At 53.3% G+C, this 21,993-nt stretch overlaps 2 protein-coding genes across 4 annotated transcripts in view; both read right to left on the bottom strand.

The window, feature by feature from the left end:
- Positions 1–30: 30 nt before the first annotated feature.
- PMM1 (phosphomannomutase 1) lies at positions 31–11,249 on the bottom strand. 3 transcript variants are annotated; one of them, XM_025399564.1, is made up of 8 exons: positions 11,084–11,249; positions 7,406–7,523; positions 5,881–5,957; positions 5,634–5,725; positions 5,313–5,412; positions 2,262–2,337; positions 1,250–1,365; positions 31–882 (listed from the first exon to the last, which is right to left on the bottom strand). In XM_025399564.1, the coding sequence occupies exons 1-8, from the start codon at positions 11,168–11,170 to the stop codon at positions 760–762; spliced, it is 789 nt and encodes a 262-aa protein (XP_025255349.1). In that variant the 5' UTR covers positions 11,171–11,249; the 3' UTR covers positions 31–759. The 3 variants fall into 3 exon arrangements, with proteins under 3 accessions (XP_025255349.1, XP_025255351.1, XP_025255348.1); XM_025399566.1 differs by having other exon boundaries at positions 5,634–5,716; positions 11,084–11,186; XM_025399563.1 differs by having other exon boundaries at positions 5,634–5,746; positions 11,084–11,184.
- Positions 11,250–18,272: 7,023 nt separating this feature from the next.
- The window catches only part of DESI1 (desumoylating isopeptidase 1), a 24,742-nt gene continuing 21,021 nt past the window's right edge, over positions 18,273–21,993 (bottom strand). The window contains exon 6 of the mRNA XM_025400123.1: positions 18,273–21,436. Within this exon, the coding sequence (XP_025255908.1) occupies positions 21,343–21,436 (94 nt within the window). The 3' untranslated portion in view covers positions 18,273–21,342. The remainder of the gene's footprint in view (positions 21,437–21,993) is intronic.

The raw sequence follows: 21,993 nt of genomic DNA, 5'->3' as shown, positions 1-21,993 counted from the left end.
CGCAACTGACACCTACTTTGTTTTGGGAAATTTAATACTGTGACAAAGTTCTCTAAAATAGGCGCCTGCGCCACCATACCCCACCGTCCAGGGAATAGGCACCTGCGCCACCATACCCCACCGTCCAGGAACAGGCGCCTACGTCACCATACCCCACCGTCCAGGGAATAGGCGTCTGCGCCACCATACCCCACTGTCCAGGGAACAGGCGCCTACGTCACCGCACCCCACCATCCGGGGAATAGGCGCCTGCGCCACCACACCCCATCATCCGGGGAATAGGCACCTACGTCACCACACCCCACGGTCCAGGGAATAGGCACCTACGTCACCACACCCCACTGTCCAGGGAATAGGCACCTACGTCACCACACCCCACTGTCCAGGGAATAGGCACCTACGCCACCATACCCCACTGTCCAGGACAGGCAGGCAGGGCAGGCTAGATCTCGTACCGACACTTGTGCACGCCTCCTCCTGGCGCAGAAACCTGTTCTGTACCGAAATACAAGCAGCAGCTGTGGCCTCGGCCACCAGGTGGAGCATGGGGAACACTCTGGGCTCTGCGAGGAGCCAGTGCCACTAGGAGCTGACTGGCTAGGGTCGGTTGTCCACACAGACTCTGGCCCCATTCGGGTGGGCCTCGCAGCAGGCGTCCTGGGCCAGAGGAGGGGCCCTGGCATCTATCCAACACCAGGACCTCTCTTTAGGCCTAGGCCAAACTCTTCAGAAGTCACAACGCACAGATGTGGGTCCCGGTCACGCCTCATGGGCTGTCTCTGGGAAGAAAATCTCCCGGCATCGCTGCACTGTGTCCTGAGGAGACACCACGCTGTGGCCAACAGTCCGGGGGTCAGCAAAGATCTCAAAGTCGTTCCCACCCTGCACATAGAGGACGGGCAGAGGAGGCATATTTAGGTGGAGTCCCTCTCCACGTTGGCTGCTAAGGACCTGCCCCTCCTCCTGCCCCTTCAGAACTGGCAGGAAGCCCACCTTCTCACTCCTGTCAGACCCGCCCTGACTTGCTGTGTGATGTAGAACAAGTGCCCAGCCCTCTCGGGGCCCCAGCCTTCTGATCTGTGTAACGGGGCTGGTAAGCAATGGCTGTTCTCCAGGAGCCCCCGCAAGAGGTCTGCTGTGTTGCCCCGTGTTCTGGCCTTGACCTGGGCGATTTGTGTTGGAGAAGCCACCAGACCTGGCTTCTGGCTGTCCACTGTGTTGGGGGAAACCTGGGGTGGGCCACACTCACAGGGCTGGTCTCGTTCCCAAAGAAGTGGATGGTGTCGAAGCTGTCCTGGTCCAGGCTATCCAGGCAGTAGCGCTTGTCCCAGCCCTCGGGGAAGACGTCAAAGCTGATCATGCCTCCTGTGGGCAGGGGTGGGGACTGTTATTCCCTGCTGGGAGGGGCAGACAAGGCTAACAGAAGGGCTGTTTGTTCATTCATTCATTCAACAACCCTTGGGGATTGGGACACGGGGCAGGAACAGGACACGGGACAGACTTAGGATCCTCAAGGAAGTTATGACACAGGTTGGAGAACAAACAAGACTACAAGACTACAAAGTGGGTGGGGGAAGCTCATCCGGCCAGGGTGGTCAGGGGAGACCTCTGACGAGGTGGCAATGAGCTGGGACCTGAGGCACAAAGTACAGCCCCTGAGACACAGAATAAAGTACAGCCCCTGAGGCAGGGAAGAAGATGAGTGTCCCAGCAAGGGAGGAGGCTGGGAGAGGCAGGGCGAGGACGGGCAGGCCCTGGGCATCACGTGGAGAGGGAGGAAGAGCCTAGGGAGGGCTTTGGGCAGAGGCACATCATGACTCCAGCTCCAGCCTCTCTGGCCACTGGGGAACGGGTGAGGTGGCAGAGAGGAGCCCGGCTGCGTCAGGTCAGTTGGAGGCTGGGATAAGCTGCTGGCAGTGGAGGTGTGAGCACCAGTGGGATTCCAGATGCAGGGCCCTGGGAGTTCTAGGAGTTTGGACTTGGGAAGGGGCAGGGGAGAGCATTCAAGGGAGAGGCTCCGGTTTTTGGCCTGAGAAACTGGATGGGCATAGGGCATTTACCACTGAGGTGTGAGGTGGGGAAAACTGGGGGCCAGTAAACGCTGAGCCCCTTTCTGCATCAGGCTTAGCCACCCCCTCTGCCCTGAGTGGGGGAGGGGCTCCTAAAGCTACTGGGGGCCATAGCCTGGTCTTGCAAGGGGCGGAAGGTTCGAGGAGGGGCCCTGTACCAGGCCTCCCAAGCCCTCTGCAGGGTGGACGTACCTCGGGAGAACCTCAGCCCTTTGCCAGCAAACTCTGTTTTCAGGGCTTCCACGAACTTCTCCCGGATCTTCTCTTTCTGCAGAGGGGAGGGGGCGGATGGCAGCTCAGAGAACCTGCTGTGTGCCAGGCCCCGGCTGGGCACACAGTCCACGTGAGCGTGCTGAGCCTTCTAGGTGGGCTGAGAGTGTCCCAAGCTGTGAAGAAATCTTTCCACATGGCCGAGGCTGGCTGCACCTCCCATCTCTGGAGAACAAGGCTGGTCACTGGACAGCCCCACGTGCAAGGCCAGCCTCGGCAGGGACTGGCACTGTGACCTCGAGCTGGTTACTCACTCTCTGGCCTCAGTGTCCTCATCTAAGGAAGGGAAGTACTCATCCCCACTTCAGCGTTCTGGAAGACAAGCTGGGTCAAGCATTTACACCAGCTCTGGGCCGGGGCAGGGCACATGGATCAGGAAGGTTCATGCCCCTCCAGTGCCAGAAGGGGGCAAACAAGAGCCAAAACTACTTGAGAAGGTGGGGAGTTAGTGTGTGGCTCCCCAACCCCATGCCAGGCATGGTCCATGCGCCACCTCATCCAGTCCTCATGACAGGCCATGGGATGGGAACTGTTATTACCCCCACCTTACACATAAGCAAACTGAGGCACACGGTAATAAAGCTGTTTTTCCAGGTTACGAGGCAAATGGGTAGAGCTGGGACTGGGAACCTGGGTGGACAGGAAGGGATCACCTCTCAGCACGTGTGTGTGGGAGAGTGGTTGTTTGCCAATGACCAGTTGTAACTACTCCAACAAAAAAAGTCCCCGTGGCTGTGCACAGTGGCTCACGTCTGTAATCCCAGCACTTTGGGAGGCCAAGGTGGGCAGATCACTTGAGGCCAGAGTTTGAGACCAGCCTGAACATGGCAAAACCCTGTCCTTACTAAAAAATACAAAAATTAGGCCAGCATGGTGGCTCACGCCTGTAATCCCAGCACTTTGGGAGGGTGAGGAGGGCCGATCACAAGGTTAAGAGATCAAGACCATCCTGGCTAGCGTGGCGAAACCCTGTCTCTACTAAAAGTACAAAAATTAGCTGGGTGTGGTGGCTCACACCTGTAGTCCCAGCTACTCGGGAGGCTGAGGCAGAAGAATTGCTTGAACCCAGGAGGCAGAGGTTGCAGTGAGCCGAGATTGTCCCACAGCACTGAGTGACAGAGCAAGACTCTGTCTCCAAAAAAAAAAAAAAAAGGGTATTTCTTTGCAAGGTGCAGTGGTTCACACCTATAATCCTGGTGCTTTGGGAGGCTGAGGCAGAAGGCCCACTTGAGGCTAGGAGTTCAAAACTGGCCTGGGAGACACAGTGAGATCCCATCCCTACAAAAAATTTTAAATTTTAAAAATCAGCCTGGCATGGAGGAATGCACCTGTGGTCCCAGCTACTCAGGAGGCTGAGGTGTGAGGATCGCTTGAGCCTGAGAGATCAAGGCCGCAGTGAGCTAGGACTGGATCACTGCACTGCACTCCAGACTGGGCAACAGAGTTAAGACCCTATCTCAAAAACAACAATAACGACAAAAAGTATGCCGTGTACCAGGCATAGGAGATCCAGAGGAGAACAAGCCGCAGAAATCCCTGCCCTGATGGAGCTCACAGTTCTGGGACAGGGACAGACAGTAATTCGGGTTTTGAAGGTAGATGGTGGAAGTTGTCCAAGGCTGCTTGGGGAGAAATAAGGTAGGGGAAGGAGCAGGAAGTGCAGCAGTGGATGTGATACTCTGGGAGGCCCCACTGGGAAAAGGACAGGAAAGGTGATTTGAAGAAGAGGAGGAGGGACGAGCTGGGCCTGAGAGAAGTGTGCTCTGGCAGAGGCACAGCACTCTAGAATCAGCCAAGAGGCCATAGCTGGAGCAGAGGGCAGGGAGAGCCACCGAACAGGTCAGAGAATGACGGAACGACGTGGACGGGCCAGCGTGGAAAGTTTTGGAAGGGTGGATCACTCCATCGCCGAGAGGGAGGGAGGCGGTGGGGAGAAAAGCAAAATGCACATCAAGGTTCAGCAGGGGCAGCACAGGCAGAGGTGAGAGGACCTTGGTGTGTTCCAGGAATAGAAAGTGGAACTTGAAGGGCACAGAGAGGAGACGCGGAGAGCCGGAGCCAGGCAGAGCCCTCAGGGCTTGGGGCACCATAGCAGGGGGCTAGAACATCATCCAGCTGGCAACGAGGAGGCAAGGAAGGATTGTAAGTGAGGGGGCAGGGCTGGGAGGTGAATGTGGCTGACGCGTTTGAAAGGTTCTAATGGGCCGGGCGCAGTTGCTCACGCCTGTAATCTCAGCACTTTTGGAGGCCCAGGCAGGTGGATCACCTTAGGTCAGGAGTTCAAGACCAGCCTGGCCAACATGGTAAAACCCTGTCTCTACTAAAAAAGTACAAAACTTAGCTAGGTGTGGTGGTGCACACCTGTAATCCCAGCTACTTGGGAGGCTGAGGCAGGAGAATCGCTTGAACATGGGAGGTGGGAGTTGCAGTGAGCTGAGATCATGCCACTGTACTCCAGCCTGGGTGACAGAATGAGACTCTTATCTCCCTCCCCGCCCCCCCAAAAAAAGAAAGAAAGAAAGGTTCTCAGTGGCATTGCCGGAGAGCAGGCTGGCAGGGTTATGCAGCGGGTAGGGAGGGACAGAGAGGAAAGTTGGGGCAACCTGGGGCGGGGGAAAGCGGTAATCTAGAGTGGGGTCTCAGTTCTGCAGATGAACAGATTTGACACTGACTCGAGAGGCTGATGAAATAGGAGCTGTTGGACCCGATGTGGGTGGGAAGGTGGAAATGATGTTCCCAGGTGTTGGCCTGGCTCAGTGGGTGGCTGCTGGTGCTGGTCACCTAGGAAGGAGGACCAGCAGCGTTGGAAAGATGCACGTGTGTCTACAACAATGGCACACGGTAGGTGCCTGAAAGGCTATCAGTTAAATCAGAACACATCCCCCCAGTCTATTTTACCGACGAGAAAATAAAGGCTCAGATAAATTGAGTGACTGAGGCCCTACAGGCCTAAGGTTGCATAGCTAGTGGTACCTTGTCCAGTTCGGAGAACTCGATCCGTTCCTCCAGGGTGCAGCTCCGGCCGATGGGCGAGATGTTCAGCATGCCATTCCGGAACTCAATGAAGGTTCCACTGGTAGTGAGGGAGGGCGGGAGCCAGAGAGAACCAGAACGGCCCTGAATTCAAATCTAGCCCCACCTGGGACCCCAGCCTCCTAGGACTCCAAAGGGGAAAATAATCCACACTCCCCGTAAAAAATCAGGGGCCCAGGTATCTCCAGGCTCCCTCTGAGGGACCCACACTTCTCCTCCCTCAGGCCCCAGGTTCTGGAGACCAGGCTGGTGGGACCTCACCGCTTCTTGGGCAGCCTGAGCAGGGCCATGTAGCTGAGGCAGAAGTTGATCAAGTCCTGCAGCAGCTCCTCCCCCAGGTGGTTCTGGATGGTCTGGCCAAGGAACACAGAGCTCTGAGCGTGGCCTAGGCTGCCTGACCCCGAGACAGGCACAGTGTCTCTCCCCCAGCCCCGGACAGAAGGCACCCTTGGACTGCTCCACTATGGAAAAGCGGGGTGCCCCTGGCTAAGCCCTGGAGGACACTGACCTGCTTGGAGAGCAGTCGTCCGTGCTTATATTGCACTGTCCCATTCTCAGCAAACACATAATCAAACTTCTCAATGACTTCAGGGTCACATAGAGGACAGGAGGAAGAAAGACTGTGACACCAGGTCTGTGATCCCATAGGCAAGTAAAAAGACAGGAAGCCCACACCCTTGGTTTCGTATTCAAAGGCCATTTGTTCAATCTGAGGCTGCAACCTGCTTCTCCAGCCTTTCTCCTTCTGCAGTTTGGTTTTCTTCCAAAGAAGCCAGTCACACCTGTGGGCCTCTGCACACAGGCATCCATGCAGGTCCTTCTGTCAGGACCGCCCTTCCCTGGCTTCCCTGCCACTCATCCTCCAAGATCCAGCTTCCTCCTCTGGAAGCCATGCAGCACTCTCTGGCAGCGGGCATCATTTACACTCTGTGCTCCCCTGCCCCTCTGCAGATGAGCTTCCTTCTGCTCTACAGCTGCCATCGCACTGGGTTCTCAAGGCTGGGTGCATGGGAGAGTTGGAGGTTTCAGCTCTGGCCGCCAGGAGAAGCAGCTGGAGTGGGTGGGAGGTGGGAGGCGCAGGGAGCACAGCTCAGAGGCTGTTGCGGGGTCTGGGTGGCACGTGGTTACCTAGACTATGAAGGCATGGTGGAGATGGAGACAGAGGGGACAGGGAGATATTTTGGGGTTTGCTGATGGAATAAACAAGAGGTGGGGAAAAGGAAAAATTCGAGGAAGTTTCTGGCTTGAGGAACTGGAGGCACCCACTTTGACTGGTCTGAGACCAGGAGCTCTGAGGTCCAATCAATTTTCTGGATAACTTCAGAGTCGTCCTCTGTTAAATGGGATGATCACGCCTACTCTAAAGTGTGATTGTGGGGATTAAATGCAATGGAATAACATTAACACATGATCATTTTTGACAAATGGTAGCCATCATCGGTTCTGCCCTTTTTTTTTTTTTTTTTGGAAGCAGAGCCTCATTCTGTCACCCAGGCTGGAGTGCAGTGGCCTGATCTTGGCTCACTGCAACCTCCACCACTCAGGTTCAAGCGATTCTCCTGCCTCAACCTCCCGAGTAGCTGGGATTGCAGGCACGTGCCACCATACCGAGCTAATTTTTTGTATTTTTAGTAGAGACGGGGTTTCACCATGTTGGGCACGCTGGTCTTGAACTCCTGATCTCAAGTAATCCACCTGCCTTGGCCTCCCAAAGTGCTGGGATTACAGGCGTAAGCCACCATGCCAGCCAGTTCAGCCCATTTTAAAGATGAGGAAATCAAGACTCAGCAGGCAGAAATGAGAATGTAAACTGCATAAGGGCAGGTTTTGCTTGCTTTGTCCCAGCTATTTCTCTAGGGCCTGGCACAATCCCTGGCAATAGGAGGTGCTCAAGTGTTTGTCACATCAGTGAGGGAACTATCTGGCTGCTCTCTCTCTACTTCTTCTGCCCCACAGAAGCAGGACTGGCTCTTTGAAGATGCCCAGGAATCTCTCAAACTCCCCACTCCCTCTACCCCCAGTCTCACTCTTACCTTCATCCCCGTCACCCAGCTGCTCAGCGATCTTAGAGTAGTCAGAGCCGCCCACCACACCGATCTGCACTCTACTTCGCAGCTTCTGCAGGAAGGCGGCCACCTCAGGGTCAATTTTCTATGGGGGGAGAGGGGAAGCATAGCATTCTGGCTTTCAGCATGTCTGGGACCTCCACTTAGCCCTCACTTAGTGCTCAGAACCCAGGGAGCCCACGTTCTAACTGGATCTGAAGCAGTACGAAGCTTAGACACCAAAAATTAGACAGGTTGGGCACCATGGCTCAGGTCTATAATCCCAACACTTTGTGAGGCCACGGCAGAAAGATTGCTTGACCCAGGAGTTTAGAGCCTAGGCAGCAAAGGAAGACATCGTCTCTATGAAAAAAAAAAAAAAATTTTTTTTTTTTTGGAGACGAACTTTTGCTCTGTTGCCCAGGCTGGAGTGCAGTGGTGTGATCCTGGCTCACTGCAACCTCCATCTCCCATGTTCAAGTGATTCTTCTGCCTCAGCCTTCTGAGTAGCCAAGACTACAGTTGCCCAACACCACACCCAGCTAATTTTTGTATTTTTAGTAAAGACGGGGTTTCACCATGTTGGCCAGGGTGGTCTCGAACTCCTGACCTCAAGTGATCTGCCCCCCCTCGGCCTCCCAAAGTGCTGGGATTACAGGCATGAGCCAGTGCGCCTGGTCTTTTTTTTTTTTTTTTTTTTCTGCGGTGGAGTCTGGCTCTGTCACCCAGGCTGAAGTACAGTGGTGTGAACTCGGCTCACTGAAACCTCTGCCCAGGCTGGAATACAATGGCGCAATCTCAGCTCACTGCAACTTCTGCCTCCCGGGTTCAAGCGATTCTCCTGCCTCAGCCTCCTGAGTAGCTGGGATTACAGGCGCCTGCCACCATGCGCAGCTAATTTTTTTTTTTTTTTTAATTTTTAGTGGAGACAGGGTTTTGCCATGTTGGCCAGGTTGGTCTTGAACTCCTGACATCAGGTGATCCACCCACCTGGGCCTCCCAAAGTGCTGGGATTACAGGCATGAACCACTGCGCCCAGCCCATGCCTGGCTAATTTTTAAAAATTTTCGGTCGGGCGCAGTGGCTCATGCCTGTAATCCCAGCACTTTGGGAAGCCCAGGCGGTGGATCACCTGAAGTCAGGAGTTCGAGATCAGCCCGGCCAACCTGGCAAAACCCTGTCTCTACAAAAGTTAAAAAATTAGCTGGGCGTGGTGGTAGGCGCTTGTAATCCCAGCTACTCAGGAGGCTGAGGCAGGAGAATCGCTTGAACCCGGGAGGTTGAGGTTGCAGTGAGCCCAGATCACGCCATCGCATTCTAGCCTGGGGGACAAGAACAAGACTTTGTCTCCAAAAAAAAAAAAAAAAATTAGCCAGGCATGGTGGCACTCGCCTGTAGTCCCAGCTACTCCAGAAGCTGAGGCGGGACAATCACTTGAGCTCAGGAGTTCGAGGCTGCAGTGAGCTGTGATGGCGCCACTGTACTCCAGACTGGCTGACAAAGCGAGACCCTGTCTCTAACAACAACAACAACAAAATAGCATCACAATCAAGTTGATTCTTGAGGAGCCAAAGAACAACAACAACAAAAATAGCCCCACAAAACAATGTTTAATATTTGCTCTGGGCAAACAGATCCAGATAAAGGCCTGGAGGAAAGCCACACCACAGTAACCACATTACCTTGGGGAGTGGGGCCAGGCCTGGGATCCTGGTATAGTCAGAGGGGACTTTACCCTTCTCTGTTAGGTTTTCATTCTTTACCAGGAGAGTGTGATCATGAATATGTGTACATTTAAAAATTAACTTTCAAAAGGCACTAAGCACAGAGGCTGGCCTGTAGACAAATTAATAGGCTGTTCTTATTCAGGTTGTTATGTTTGTGGAACAAAAGGTCAGAGGGAGGCGTCAGAACTGCGCCTAGGCCCTGCCACCTTTGTTCCAGTTCTTTTATTTATTTATTTGTTTGTTTGAGATGGAGTTTCACTCTTGTTGCCCAGGCTGGAGTGCGATGGCACAATCTTGGCTCACTGCAACCTCTACCTCCTGGGTTCAATCGATTCTCCTGCCTCTGCCTCCTGAGTAGCTGGGACTATGGGCAGGCACATGCCACCACACCCAGCTATTTTTTTTTTTTTTTTTTGGAGACAGAGTCTCGCTCTGTCGCCCAGGCTGGAGTGCAATGGCACATTCTCGGTTCACTGCAACCTCTGTCTCTCTGGTTCAAGCGATTCTCCTGCCTCAGCCTCCCGAGCAGCTGGGATCACAGGTGCATGCCACCATGCCTAGCTAATTTTTTGTATTTTTAGTAGAGACGGGGTTTCACCATATTGGTCAGGCTGGTCTTGAACTCCTGACATTGTGATCTGTCCGCCTTGGCCTCCCAAAGTGCTGGGATTACAGGCATGAGTCACTGAACCCAACCTCATTTTTGTGTTTTTAGTAGAGACAGAGTTTCACCATGTTAGCCAGGCTGGTTTCCAATTCCTGACCTCAGGTGATCCACCCACCTCAGCCTCCCAAAGTGCTGGGATTACAGGCATGAGCCACTGCACCCAGCCCACCTTCGCTCCAGTCCTGTCATCTTCCTCCAGTCCTGTCATCTTCCTCCCGGACCCACCCCTGCAGGAAGGCAGAGCGGGCTGATTCTTCCTTGAGTCCCCAGGGCCCAAGCCAGGGTAATTTCACCACAGAGGATGGGGAGGGGCATTTGGGACCTAAGAGAGGAGGCTAAGACCTGGGTTCCCATCAGCCACTGCCCAGTAAAGCCCATCCCACTGTTCCCCCACGCTAGGAGACCTGTCGGTTGGTCCTTGAGGCCCCCAGACTGGAGGGTGGGTTACCCACAGGGAGGGCACGAATGAAACCTGCTTACTGATGCATCCAGCTGGTGAGGGGGCTTTTGGGGACTCACTCACAATGAGACCCAGTGGGAGAAAAACTGAGCAGAGGTAAGAGGCTCAACACAGTGAGTCTTTAGAAGAAAACCACACTCTTACCCTCACTATGCCTCAGTGTCCTCACAGCAAACAGACTAGGCCTGAAGCCTCTCACCTACGGGTGGGTAGAGCCCATAAACGAATTTGAAAAGAAGCCCTCTCTGCTCCACGACTGGGGGTGGAAGGTAAAGTGGATGATAGGGCTTCAGAAACTAGACTCAGGCCCAGGCCTGCAAAGGTCGGGGTGGGAAGACTCTGAGACCCCCTGTCTCCTACCAGATGGTGACTGACACTTGGCTGCGTGCTTGTGTGCCTGGAACCCCGGTTCAGAAGCCAGCTCTGACCACTGGTGCGTTGTAGGGCTGAACCAGGGTGGGATCCCCAGCTCAGGAGGCTGGGGCCTCCGGGAGCCAGGCCCTAGGGGCATGTGAAAGCATCTGGGGACAGAGGGAGCTAGGCCCCTGATCGCAGCCTCTTCCCTCCAGTACTGGATCCTACCCCAACACTCCCAAGCAGAACACAGGCAGGGACGCTGCTGGGGCAGTGACATGGAGGGCCAGGTCCCCTCACTCCCGGTGGGTGGCCCCGGATGTCAGGGGGCCGGGTACTGCCGCATGCTACACTCGGTCCCGGCGTGTCCACGGTCACTCTGCTGCAGATCCCACACACAGCCTCGGGGGTGTCCGCGTGACACTCCCGGCGGGAGCTTCCAAACTTCAGGGTCCTACCTGGCGAGCCGGCGTGAGGGTCCCGTCCACGTCAAACAGGCAGAGGACCCGCTCCTTCCTGCGGACTCCCTGGGCGGTGACTGCCATGGCTGCAGCTCCGCGCGCGGGGCGGAGTCTGGAAGATGCAGCCGCAGAAGCAGCGCAGGGATAAGATTCGACAGGGCGGGGCTTTAGGGGGCGGGGCCAGCAGACGGCCTGATTGCGCCGAAGGGGCGTGGTCTCGGCGGACCGAAGCGGGGGAGGGGCCTGAGTTGATTCTGATTGCTCCTGGAAGAGGCGGGCGAGGCATAGGGCGGAGCGCAGCCCTCCAGGTTCGATTGGATTCCTTCAAACAAGACGGAGGCGGGGCCTGAGCCTGGGCCCGGCGGGAAGTGAGAGAGTGAACCCGGAAGACAGGGGAGGGGCCAGAATTGGCGGGTTGATAGTGATTGCAACAGGCCGATTAAAGGGCTGGGTCCGGCGGGGCCTCTACCGTACTGTGCAGTGCCTGGTGGACCAGGCGGGACTAAGAGAGCCGAGGTCGCTCTCCACTCTCACAAGACTTGTGGTCATCTCTTTGCCTTACAAATTTTGAGCTGTAGGAAATCTCCTGAGCCGGGCGCTGTGGCTCACGCCTGTAATCTCAGCAGTTTGGGAGGTCGAGGCGGGCGGATCACCTGAGGTCGGGAGTTCGAGACCAACCTGACCAACATGGAGAAACCCCGTCTCTACTAAATATACAAAATTCGCCGGGCGTGGTGGTGCATGCCTGTAATCCCAGCTACTCAGGAGGCTGAGGCAGGAGAATCGCTTGATTCCAAAGAAGCCAGAGGTTGCTTTGAGCGGGAAGCAGAGGTTGCTGTGAGCCAAGATCGCGCCATTGCACTCCAGCCTGAGCAACGACAGTGAAACTCTGCCTCAAAAAAAAGAAAGAAAAGAAAAGAAAAAGAAATCTCCTGAAGGCCTTTGTTCAGGCTTTGGACTTTGCCAAATTGCCTTCCCCAAGACCCAGATCTCAGGGTCCACCTCCTTGGAGACCTTCCCAGATTCTTCCTTTTTTTTTTTTTTTTTGAGACAGTCTCGCTCTGCCCAGGCTGGAGTGCAGTGGTGGGATCTCTGCTCACTGCAACTTCCACCTCCCAGGTTCAAGCGATTCTCATGCCTCAGCCTCCCGAGTAGCTGGGACTACAGGCGTGTGCCACCATGCCCAGCTAATTTTTGTATTTTTACTTATTTTTATTTTATTTTATTTTATTTTTGAGACAGGGCCTTATTTATTTATTTATTTATTTATTTATTTTTGAGACTGGGTCTCACTCTGTTACCCAGGCTGGAGTGCAGTGGCACGATCTCGGCTCACTGCAACCTCTGCCTCCCGGGTTCAAGCGATTCTCCTGCCTCAGCCTCCCGAGTAGCTGAAACTATAGATGTGCCACCACACCCGGCTAATTTTTTTTTTTTTTTCCTGAGATGGAGTTTCGCTCTTGTTGCCCAGCTTGGAGTGCAATGGTGCGATTTCAGCTTACCACAACCTCTGCCTCCCGAGTAGCTGGGATTACAGGCATGCACTACCACGCCCGGCTAATTTTGTATTTTTAGTAGAGATGGGGTTTCATCATGTTAGCCAGGCTGGTCTCCAACTCCTGACCTCAGGTGATCTGCCTGCCTCAGCCTCCCAAAGTGCTGGGAATGCAAGCGTGAGTTACCGTGCCCAACCAACCTTCCCAGATTATATTCACAAGTATTTAACCATTGCATTGACTTTGGGGTCAGTTCCAGGTTGTCTTCCCGGCTCCACCACTATGGGACCTTGGACAAGTCACTTCACCTCTCAGAGGCTTTGTGTCTTCACCTATAAAATGGGATGAACACCACCTACTTTGTAGGGTTGTTTTTCACATGAAAATAAATAACAGGCCGGGTGCAGTGGCTCACGCCTGTAATCCCAACACTTTGGGAGGCCGGGATGGGCGGATCACCTGCGGTCAGGAGTTTGAGACCAGCCTGGCCAACATGGGGAAACCCCACCTGTACTAAAAATACAAAAAATTAGCCGGGCATGGTGGCAGGTGCCTGCAATCTCAGCTACTTGGGAGGCTGAGGCGGGAGAATCGCTTGAATGTGGAAGGCGGTGGTTGCAGTAAGCCGAGATCATGCCACTGCACTCCAGCCTGGGAGACAGAGCGAGACTCCACCTCAAACAAACAAACAAACAAACTAAATAAATAATAACTGTAGAGTTGGATGCGGTGGCTCACACCTGTAATTCTAGTACTTTGGGAGGCCAAGGTGGGTGGATTGTTTGAGCCCAGGCAGTCAAGATCAGCGTGGGCAACATGGCAAAACCCTGTCTCTACTAAAAATACAAAAAATTAGCCGGGCATGGTGGTGGGCACCTGTGGTCCCAGCTACGCAAGAGGCTGAGGTAGGAGAATCACCTGAGCCCAGGAAGTTGAGGCTGCAACGAACCAGATAGTCCCACTGCACTCCAGCCTTGGTGACAGGAGTGAGACCCTGTCTCAAGAAAAAAAAAAAAAAAAAAGGTGCGGATCATATGAGCCGGCAATTCAACTTTTAGAAAACAGGAAAAGAAGGCCAAGCGCAGTGGCTCACGCCTGTAATCCCAACACTTCAGGAGGCCGAGATGGGCAGATCACGAGGTCAGGAGATCGAGACCATCTGGCTAACATGGTGAAATCCCGTCTCTACTAAAAATACAAAAAATTAGCCAGGTGTGGTGGCGGGCGCCTGTAGTCCCAGCTCCTTGGGAGGCTGAGGCAGGAGAATGGCGTGAACCCAGGAGGCAGAGCTTGCAGTGGGCCGAGATCCGGCTACTGCACACCAGCATGGGCGACAGAGCAAGACTCCGTCTCAAAAAAAAAAAAAAAAAAGGCAAGAAAATAGAAAAAGGAAAAATACTTGGAATTGTTTAAATGAACTAAGACCCATCTAGAAGATGAAATGCTATGAAGCCATGAAAATCTGCATTGTTTGTGTGCGTGTGCGCGTGCGTGTGTGTGTGTGAGAATAGGGTCTATCTTATCCAGGCTACTCTCAAACTCCTGGCCTCAAATGGTCCTCACGACTCAGCCTCCCAAAGTGTTGACCCACCGCACCAGGCCCCCATACACAATTCTTGTTTTTCTGACTGGGTAGCTATGGTGTCCTGGAGAGATCACTGGAGTTGGAATCAGGAGAACTGCAGTTTGGTCCTGGCTAAGTATAAGGACTTGGACATGTCACCTTTCCTCACTGGGCTTCAGTTTCTTTATATCTAATGAGGATATAAACCCCCCCGATAGAACTATGAAAGGTGAGATAGTAAGAACTGATGCTGGCCAGGCGCGGTGGCTCATGTCTGTAATCCCAGCACTTTGGCAGGCCAAGGCGGCGGACCACGAGGTCAGGAGTTCGAGACCAGCCTAACCAACATGGTGAAACCCCGTCTCTACTAAAAATACAAAAATTAGCCAGGCGTGGTGGTGCATGCCTGTAATCCCAGCTACTCAGGTGGCTGAGGCAGGAGAATCACTTGAACCCAGAGGTTGCAGTGAGCCAAGATCATACCACTGCACACTCCAGCCTGGGCGACAGAGTGAGACTCTGTGTCAAAAAAAAAAAAAAAAGAACTGATGCTTATTAATCCTCTACTATGGGCTGACCACTATACAGGACACTTGACCAGGTTATCTTCACTTTCCTGTTCCATGACTGAAGAATTCCTAGAAACAGGTTAAGTGCAAATTCCTGGGCCCCACCCCTGGTGCTTGGATCCAGAATGTCTGGAATGTGGCCCACTGGGCAGGAGGAGTTTTTGTCTCCTATGGACTGGATCCACCTTTCTAAAAACAAAGATAAGCACCCTTGGCCCCTTAACAAATGGGCTGCTTCTTACAAATCCCTTTCCTACAGTCTCTCCCTAAATTCTCATCACAACCCTTTCCACATGATGAGGCCACTGAAACTCAGAGAGGGAGAGTTATCTGCCCTGAGGTACAGACCCAGGAGGACCAGGTGGGGGGTACCTGTGGCTACCACTGTGTCCCTTTAAGAGGAAGGCTCATCCCTGGCAACTGGTGCTCAGATGGGGACCAGGGGAGGCCTTGGGGAGAGAAGAGCAGGACTGGTGCGAGGGAAGACTGGCCAGAAGGGTGACTTGAAGGGACCCAGAGGAAGCCAGGACTGAAAGTGGAGGGCCTGAGACCTGAGCCTGGCAAGAGTCTGCTATGAAGGTAAGACCCTGGGCTCTTCTGGGCCAGATGTGTGGCTGAAGTTTGGAGGTTAGTGACTTTCATGTTTGGTTTGGGTGTTTCACTTACTTTTCCCAACACATCTCTGAAGAGAGTACCCTTATACTCAATTTCCAGAGGTAGGTACTGACATCAGAGACGTGCAGTGGCTTCCCTAGGGTCACACAGCACAGTCAAGATTCCTCCTCAGTCCCGTCTTGCCAAAACCCAGGCTTTTCCCTGGCTCCTGGCTATTGGTAGGAGGCCATGTGTCAACATGTCTGAGTACCAGAGCTGTCAATGCTCTTTTTCTGTACCTGGTATGTGACTTGTTGTATATGGGTGCTCCAGGCCCAAGGGGCAGCCTCTGTGTAGTGGGGTTTACAGGCAGGCTGACAATTCCTGGAGCTCTCCTCCCACTAGTGACTTTGGGCAGGTCCATCCCACTCCCTGAGGTTGTCGTTCATTTACAAATGGGGTCAACACCCTCCTAATGCTGTGTAGTTAAGAAGCCTAGGGGCAGCAGGGGAGGTGTGCTGTGTGCTGAGGTTGGGGGAGACTGTGGATTTTGTTTGTTTGTTTTAGATCTGGTGCCCAGACTGCAGTGCAGTGGCAGCATCTCACGATCTCCGCTCAATCCAACCTCTGCCTCCCGGGTTCAAGTGATTCTCCTGCTCCCGAGTAGCTCAGGTTACAGGTGCATACCACCACACCCAGCTGATTTTTGTATTTTTTTTTTTTTTTTTTGAGACGGAGTCTCGCTCTGTCGCCCAGGCTGGAGTGCAGTGGCTGGATCTCAGCTCACTGCAAGCTCCGCCTCCCGGGTTCATGCCATTCTCCTGCCTCAGCCTCCCGAGTAGCTGGGACTACAGGCGCCCGCCACCTCGCCCGGCTAGTTTTTTGTATTTTTTAGTAGAGACGGGGTTTCACCGTGTTAGCCAGGATGGTCTCGATCTCCTGACCTCGTGATCCGCCCGTCTCGGCCTCCCAAAGTGCTGGGATTACAGGCTTGAGCCACCGCGCCCGGCCTGATTTTTGTATTTTTAGTAGAGATGGGGGTTTTACCATGTTGGCCAGGCTGGTCTTGAACTCTTCACCTCAGGTGATCTGCCTGCCTCGGCCTCCCAAAGTGCTGGGATTACAGGCGTGAGCCACCTCGTCTAGCCGTTTTTTTTTTTTTTTAACTTTCACAATGCCTGCAGTGCTTACATCGTCTTCACAATAAACAAGTCCATAGAATCTAAACAGGCTGAAGGGCGCATGCTCAGATGGCTTTGTGGGAGGTGGAGGCTGTTGCTGGGTTGGCTCAGGCCCTCTGGAGCTCTCTCAGCCAAAGTCAATGGGGACAGATAGGGCCCAGGCCACAGCACTGTTCCACCTGGGGGTGGGGAACAGGAGCTGCAGCCTGGCAGCTGGGGTCAGTGGTCTCTGCAGGTCAGAGCTCAGCCCAGGACTGTGAGAACTTGGGCAAGTCTCTCTTCTGACCTCGCAAGCCAGGGGTGGAGAGCGGAGTCACACTGGGAGGGACTCAGAAAGGATCCAACACATAATTTGCATTCTCCAGATGAAGAAACTGAGGCCCAGAGAGGGGAAGGCCTTTGTTATGGTCTCAAAGTCTGGGGCTCACCCCATGACAGGCCCTGCCCTGGGAGGTACTGGGCTGGCTGGTGGGAGTGTGCTGGAGGCACCCATGGGAGCAAGAAGTGAGCTCTGGGAGGGGACAGGTCAGAGGACATGCTGGCACTGGACTTTAGCACTGAACAAGGGGTGGGGAAAGGAGATCCAGGTGGAGTAAAGGGTGAACCAAGGCCCGGAGGTGTGAAACCACCAGAAGTGACAGGGACTGGGGCTGGCACTTGCGCCAGGGTGTGGGGTAGGACCAGGGTGTTCAAGGACAAGATTGAGAAGGGCCTTGATAAATGAGGAGGGCCTTGATAAATGAGGACAAGGAGCTTGGCTCTTACCCCATGGGCTTGTAGGGGGCCACGCAGGGGCTGAGGGGAGCTGGACAAGCTTACTGAGGTGGCCAAGGGTACCCAAGACCAGCCTGGTGTTGGGCGTTGGGCAGTGGGCTGGGCCTGGTGTGCAGGGCCACAGCGCCACCTGGTGTCCATCACTCTCACTGCGGCGTAACCTTGCCCGGCTCTCCAACCTGGGAACCAGTGGGGCAGCCTCGTCCCAGACACTCTCTGCCTTCTTCAAGAGCAGCCAAGGCCGGGCGCGGTGGCTCAAGCCTGTAATCCCAGCACTTTGGGAGGCCGAGGCGGGTGGATCACGAGGTCAGGAGATCGAGACTGTCCTGGCTAACATGGTGAAACCCCGTCTCTACTAAAAATACAAAAAACTAGCCAGGCGTGGTGGCGGGCGCCTGTAGTCTCAGCTACTTGGGAGGCTGAGGCGGGAGAATGGCGTGAACCCGGGAGGCGGAGCTTGCAGTGAGCCGAGATCACGCCACTGCACTCCAGCCTGGGCGACAGAGCGAGACTCCGTCTCAAAAAAAAAAAAAAAAAAAAAAAAAGAGCAGCCAGGCTCTGTGGTCAAGGGCTCACATTCAGTGGTGTGCCAGGCCCCTGCTAGGCTCCTTGCCTGCCCTCTCAGCTACAGCCTGTCTGGGCGTGAGGAGTCACAGACCCAGCCTAAAGCCAAGTTGAAACTAGAAGTGAACACTTTTTGATGAGGTCAGACACTCCTGATGGCTTGAGGAAGACTACAGAATTTGAAGTTATCAGACAAAGCCTTGAGCTGCACCAGCTGCAAGGTGAACTTGGGCAAGTGATATTCTCTCTGGGCTCTTCTCTCATCTTTATAAAACAGTGGTGAAATTCAGACATCTTTCCCTGTTATCACTTCTCATCCACAGGCTCACAACCATGCAAAGGAAACACATCCAGACCCCGCAGAGTTAAGCTCCAAGGGACCCAAAAGTCTGGGGTCACTTCATGTTGGACGCATGTGCAGACCTGATTCAGGCACCACACAAATGCAGCAGGCAGAAATGAATTTATTGCATTAGAAAAAACACCAAAGAAAACCAGCAAACATCTCCGTCCTAGACACAGTTATTAGTTTGACTCAAGGGCATAAAGAAAACCCAGATACTAGATTTACTTCTGGGAGGGGGTGATGGTCTCATCCCTCCTCCTTCCCTATCTCTTTAAACCAATGGACCTCTAGGGAGGTGTCCACTGTGCGATACAAGTACGTGACTCATTTCCCACTCTGCTTGCCTGTTCACATCCAGGTGGAGTTAGCTGGCCACAATGAGAATGCTCCTGAGGTGCTGGGACAGACAGAAATGTGAGGATGGGGGTGGGCAGTTGAAGCCTGAGCCTGAGTTTACACAGTTAGTGACACTGGGGCTCCCATCAGGGGAGGGAGAGCTTGCCTTGACATGGAGCTCTGGGAAAACTGCTCACTGATCCCTCGATCTCTCCCCACAAACGCTAGGGCACAGGCAATGGCACAAATGGCTGCTAGTATAAAAGGGGGTGCTGTTCAAGGAAATGAGTGCCTCAAATTCTCTCAGGGGAGCTGCCCCTGGGCCTAAGGGTACCTGCTGGGAGAAGCAAACCAGCTGAAACTGGATCTGGGAGAGGAGAAAGAAAAAAAGGAGCTGTGATGCCCAGAACCCCCTGCATGGAGGGGAGACCCCAGGCAGAGGGGTCTGAAGCAGGAGCCTGCAAGGCAGAGCCGGGCAAGGCAAGCTGGAAAAGGGGACAACACTGGTGGGAAACAGAGCACTGGCCAAGACCAACCTGCTACCCTCCCAGAAGAAACCCAGCCTGAGAAATTCTTTCTCTTTGGGCCCAGTTCTGCCAGTAGATCACCATTATACAATAGTCCCTGCTGGTTTCTGCTCTAATTTATTATTTCCATGCACATTGGCAAATCAGTGGGTCTTGAGAAGAATTAAACTTTCACTCATTTGGCCTATAATCTTCAAGTTCCCAAATGTCACTTGACATCCCAGCTGGTCATGCCCCTGGTCAGGTCGCAGGCAAACACTAAGGCAGAATGACATCTCCTCTAGCTGAGACTCTGATGATGCCAACTGCTATGGCTAATGGCAGATAGCAGCAGATGGGGCCAGAAGTGAGTAGCAGCTTTTTGGAGAGGAAAGGCCCCTGCTGCAGGCCAGACTTCCAGGAAGAAGCAACATAATTCAAGTCCGTGAGGTGGCAGGAAGTTGTGGCAGAAGGGGCCCAAGGATGTCAGAGCTGAGACTTGGGTACCTGGCAGCTCTGAGTCCCTTCTTCACACTCTCTTTCCCAAAATCTAACTAATGGAGGTTCACATGAAGAGAGGGAATCTGAAAGTCTCTCTGGATTAGAGACTCCCAGACTGTTTCCTGCCTATAAACTGTTAGCAGCAAGTCATTAGGAAAATGCCCACTCATGCCCCAACCTGCTTTCCCTAAAGTCAGAATGACAACGGAAATAATCTGTGCCTTCAAAACACATTTAGGATAAGGGAAAGTCCCTATCAGAAATGATTCTAAATTTTCTTGCCACCTTGATTCCACATTTTATTTTTTTGAGATGGAGTCCCACTCTGTCACCCAGGCTGGAGTGCACTGGTACAATCTCGGCTCACTGCAATCTCCGCCTCCTGGGTTCAAGGGATTCTCCTGCCTCAGCCTCCTAAGTAGCTGGGTCTACAGGTATGTGCCACGGTGCCCAACTAATTTTTGTATTTTTAGTAGAGACAGGGTTTCACCATGTTGGCCAGGCTGGTCTTGAACTCCTGACCTCAAGTGATCTGCCTGCCTCGGCCTCCCAAAGTGCTGGGATTACAGGCATGAGCCACTGTGCCCGGCCTCACATCATTATTCTTTCCATATCAAAGGTATTTTCCAGCCAGGTGCTGTGGCTCACGCCTGTAATCCCAGCACTTTGGGAGGCTAAGGGAAGTGGATTACCTGAGGTCAGGAGTTCCAGACCAGCCTGGCCAACATGGCGAAAGCTGTCTCTACTGAAAATACAAAAATTAGCCTGGCGTGGTGGCACGCACCTATAATCCCAGCTACTCGGGAGGCCGAGGCAGGAGAACCGCTTAAACCCGGGAGGTGGAGGTTGCAGTGAGCCGAGATCACGCCACTGCACTCCAGCCTGGGTGACAGAGCTCTCAAAAAATAATAATAATTAAAAAAAGGTATTTTCTTAGAGCAGGGAATCCCGTCCCTTGGTCCCCAGCTGAATACTGCATACTGGTCTGGATGGTGGTTACAGAGACTGCAAATAACCTACATCATTACTTGTAGAAAAAAGGCCTGGGTCTCTGCTGCTCCAGCCCAGACCTCATCAACTATGACACATCAGCTATGCTGAGGAAAAGCAGCCTCGGGGGGCACCAAGGCAGGTTTCCCAAAATTGATGGCAGAGGATTGGTAATCCATCTAGGTGGAAGGAAGAATGGCTTTATCCTGTTTTCTCCAGCCTGATACTTGCTGTTACTCCCTTGATCCTGAGGCAATGGCTGCTCCAGCACTGGCCTTGCTTGTGGTAAGGGAGGGAAGGTGAGGAGGGTTGTGGCTGAAGAGTTCACTTAGGTTGGGTTAGTCATCCCGAAACTGGTCCCATGTGCACCAAATCCTTTGGTTCATTTAACACTAGAGTAACTGTTTCCGGGTCACGGATGTTCTAAAACTCACCTGGGTCCCACAGGTGGTGGCAACTTGGGTAGAGCGTGAGTGTTCTCTGGAAAGAGTTCTAGGTTGGGGCTCCCGCAAACTGTGACTCTTGCTTTCTGTTTAAACAAAGCCCCTCCCTTTCTCCAGTGTGGTGGACGCTTAGGAAACAGCATCCGAAGTGAACTCACAGACAAGACAGCCTTAATAAATTAGTATAATACTATTAGAAGGGGTGGCATTTTGTTCTGTTTCTTAGCAGCATTGTCTACATGCGGCCTGACAGTCTCCTTCCCTGGGAAATTTAAAAAGCCGTCCCTTGGTTGTTAGCTCTGATGTAAAATTATAAAATAGAAATCTGGTAGGGTTTGTTTTGTTTAAAAAGGAAAAACCCTGGTGAGGCAGGGCGGTCCCAGGCAGTCCTGTTAGCTCTGGCCGTTGGGTCTGCCCACAGAGCTCCCTCCCGGAGGCTGGATCTGAATGGAGTCCAGGAGGGGCCGAAGTGCCTGTCCAAAGGGCCTGCAAGGAAACAGAGACACGAGAGGGGTGGGCTTTGGGATGTGGCCTGCTGTCACACACCCTGTGCTGCCTACGGGTAGGGAGGAGGAGTGGGCACTGGTGGCAGCAGCAGCACCGCCAGAGAAGGAAGGAGCACCTCATCACCTTACTTAAGTTTCCCACCTGCCTCACACTCAAGTGTTCTTGGAGGACATCTCCAAAATAGCCTGCTCTGTGTTTTTATCCCTGGGATTCCCTCCTCAGGGCCTCACCTCTAGAGCCTGGTTAGCTGTGGTTTGAACAGGCTGGCTACATACAGGGAACTAGAATTTTGCTTTATGTGCTTGTGTCTTTAATTCTCGTGAGCAAGGAAAATATCAAATTGAAGCAAGGAAACTGAGGCAAAAGAAGAAGGATATGAAAAAGAAGACAAAAGTTAGGGGTGAGGACAGCACACAGTTGGATTTTTTCAGGAACAGAGGTCTGCCAGGGAGTACAGGGAATATTCAGAAAAAAGGACAAATGCAAGGTTACCAGTATTGATGACTTTCTTTTTTTTTTTTTTTTTTTTTTTTTTT

The sequence above is a fragment of the Theropithecus gelada genome, chromosome 10 (genome assembly GCF_003255815.1).
Source record: "Theropithecus gelada isolate Dixy chromosome 10, Tgel_1.0, whole genome shotgun sequence".
NCBI lineage: Eukaryota > Metazoa > Chordata > Mammalia > Primates > Cercopithecidae > Theropithecus > Theropithecus gelada.
The sequence above is the reverse complement of the archived record's forward strand: the minus strand, read 5'-3'. Positions and strand labels throughout refer to the sequence as shown.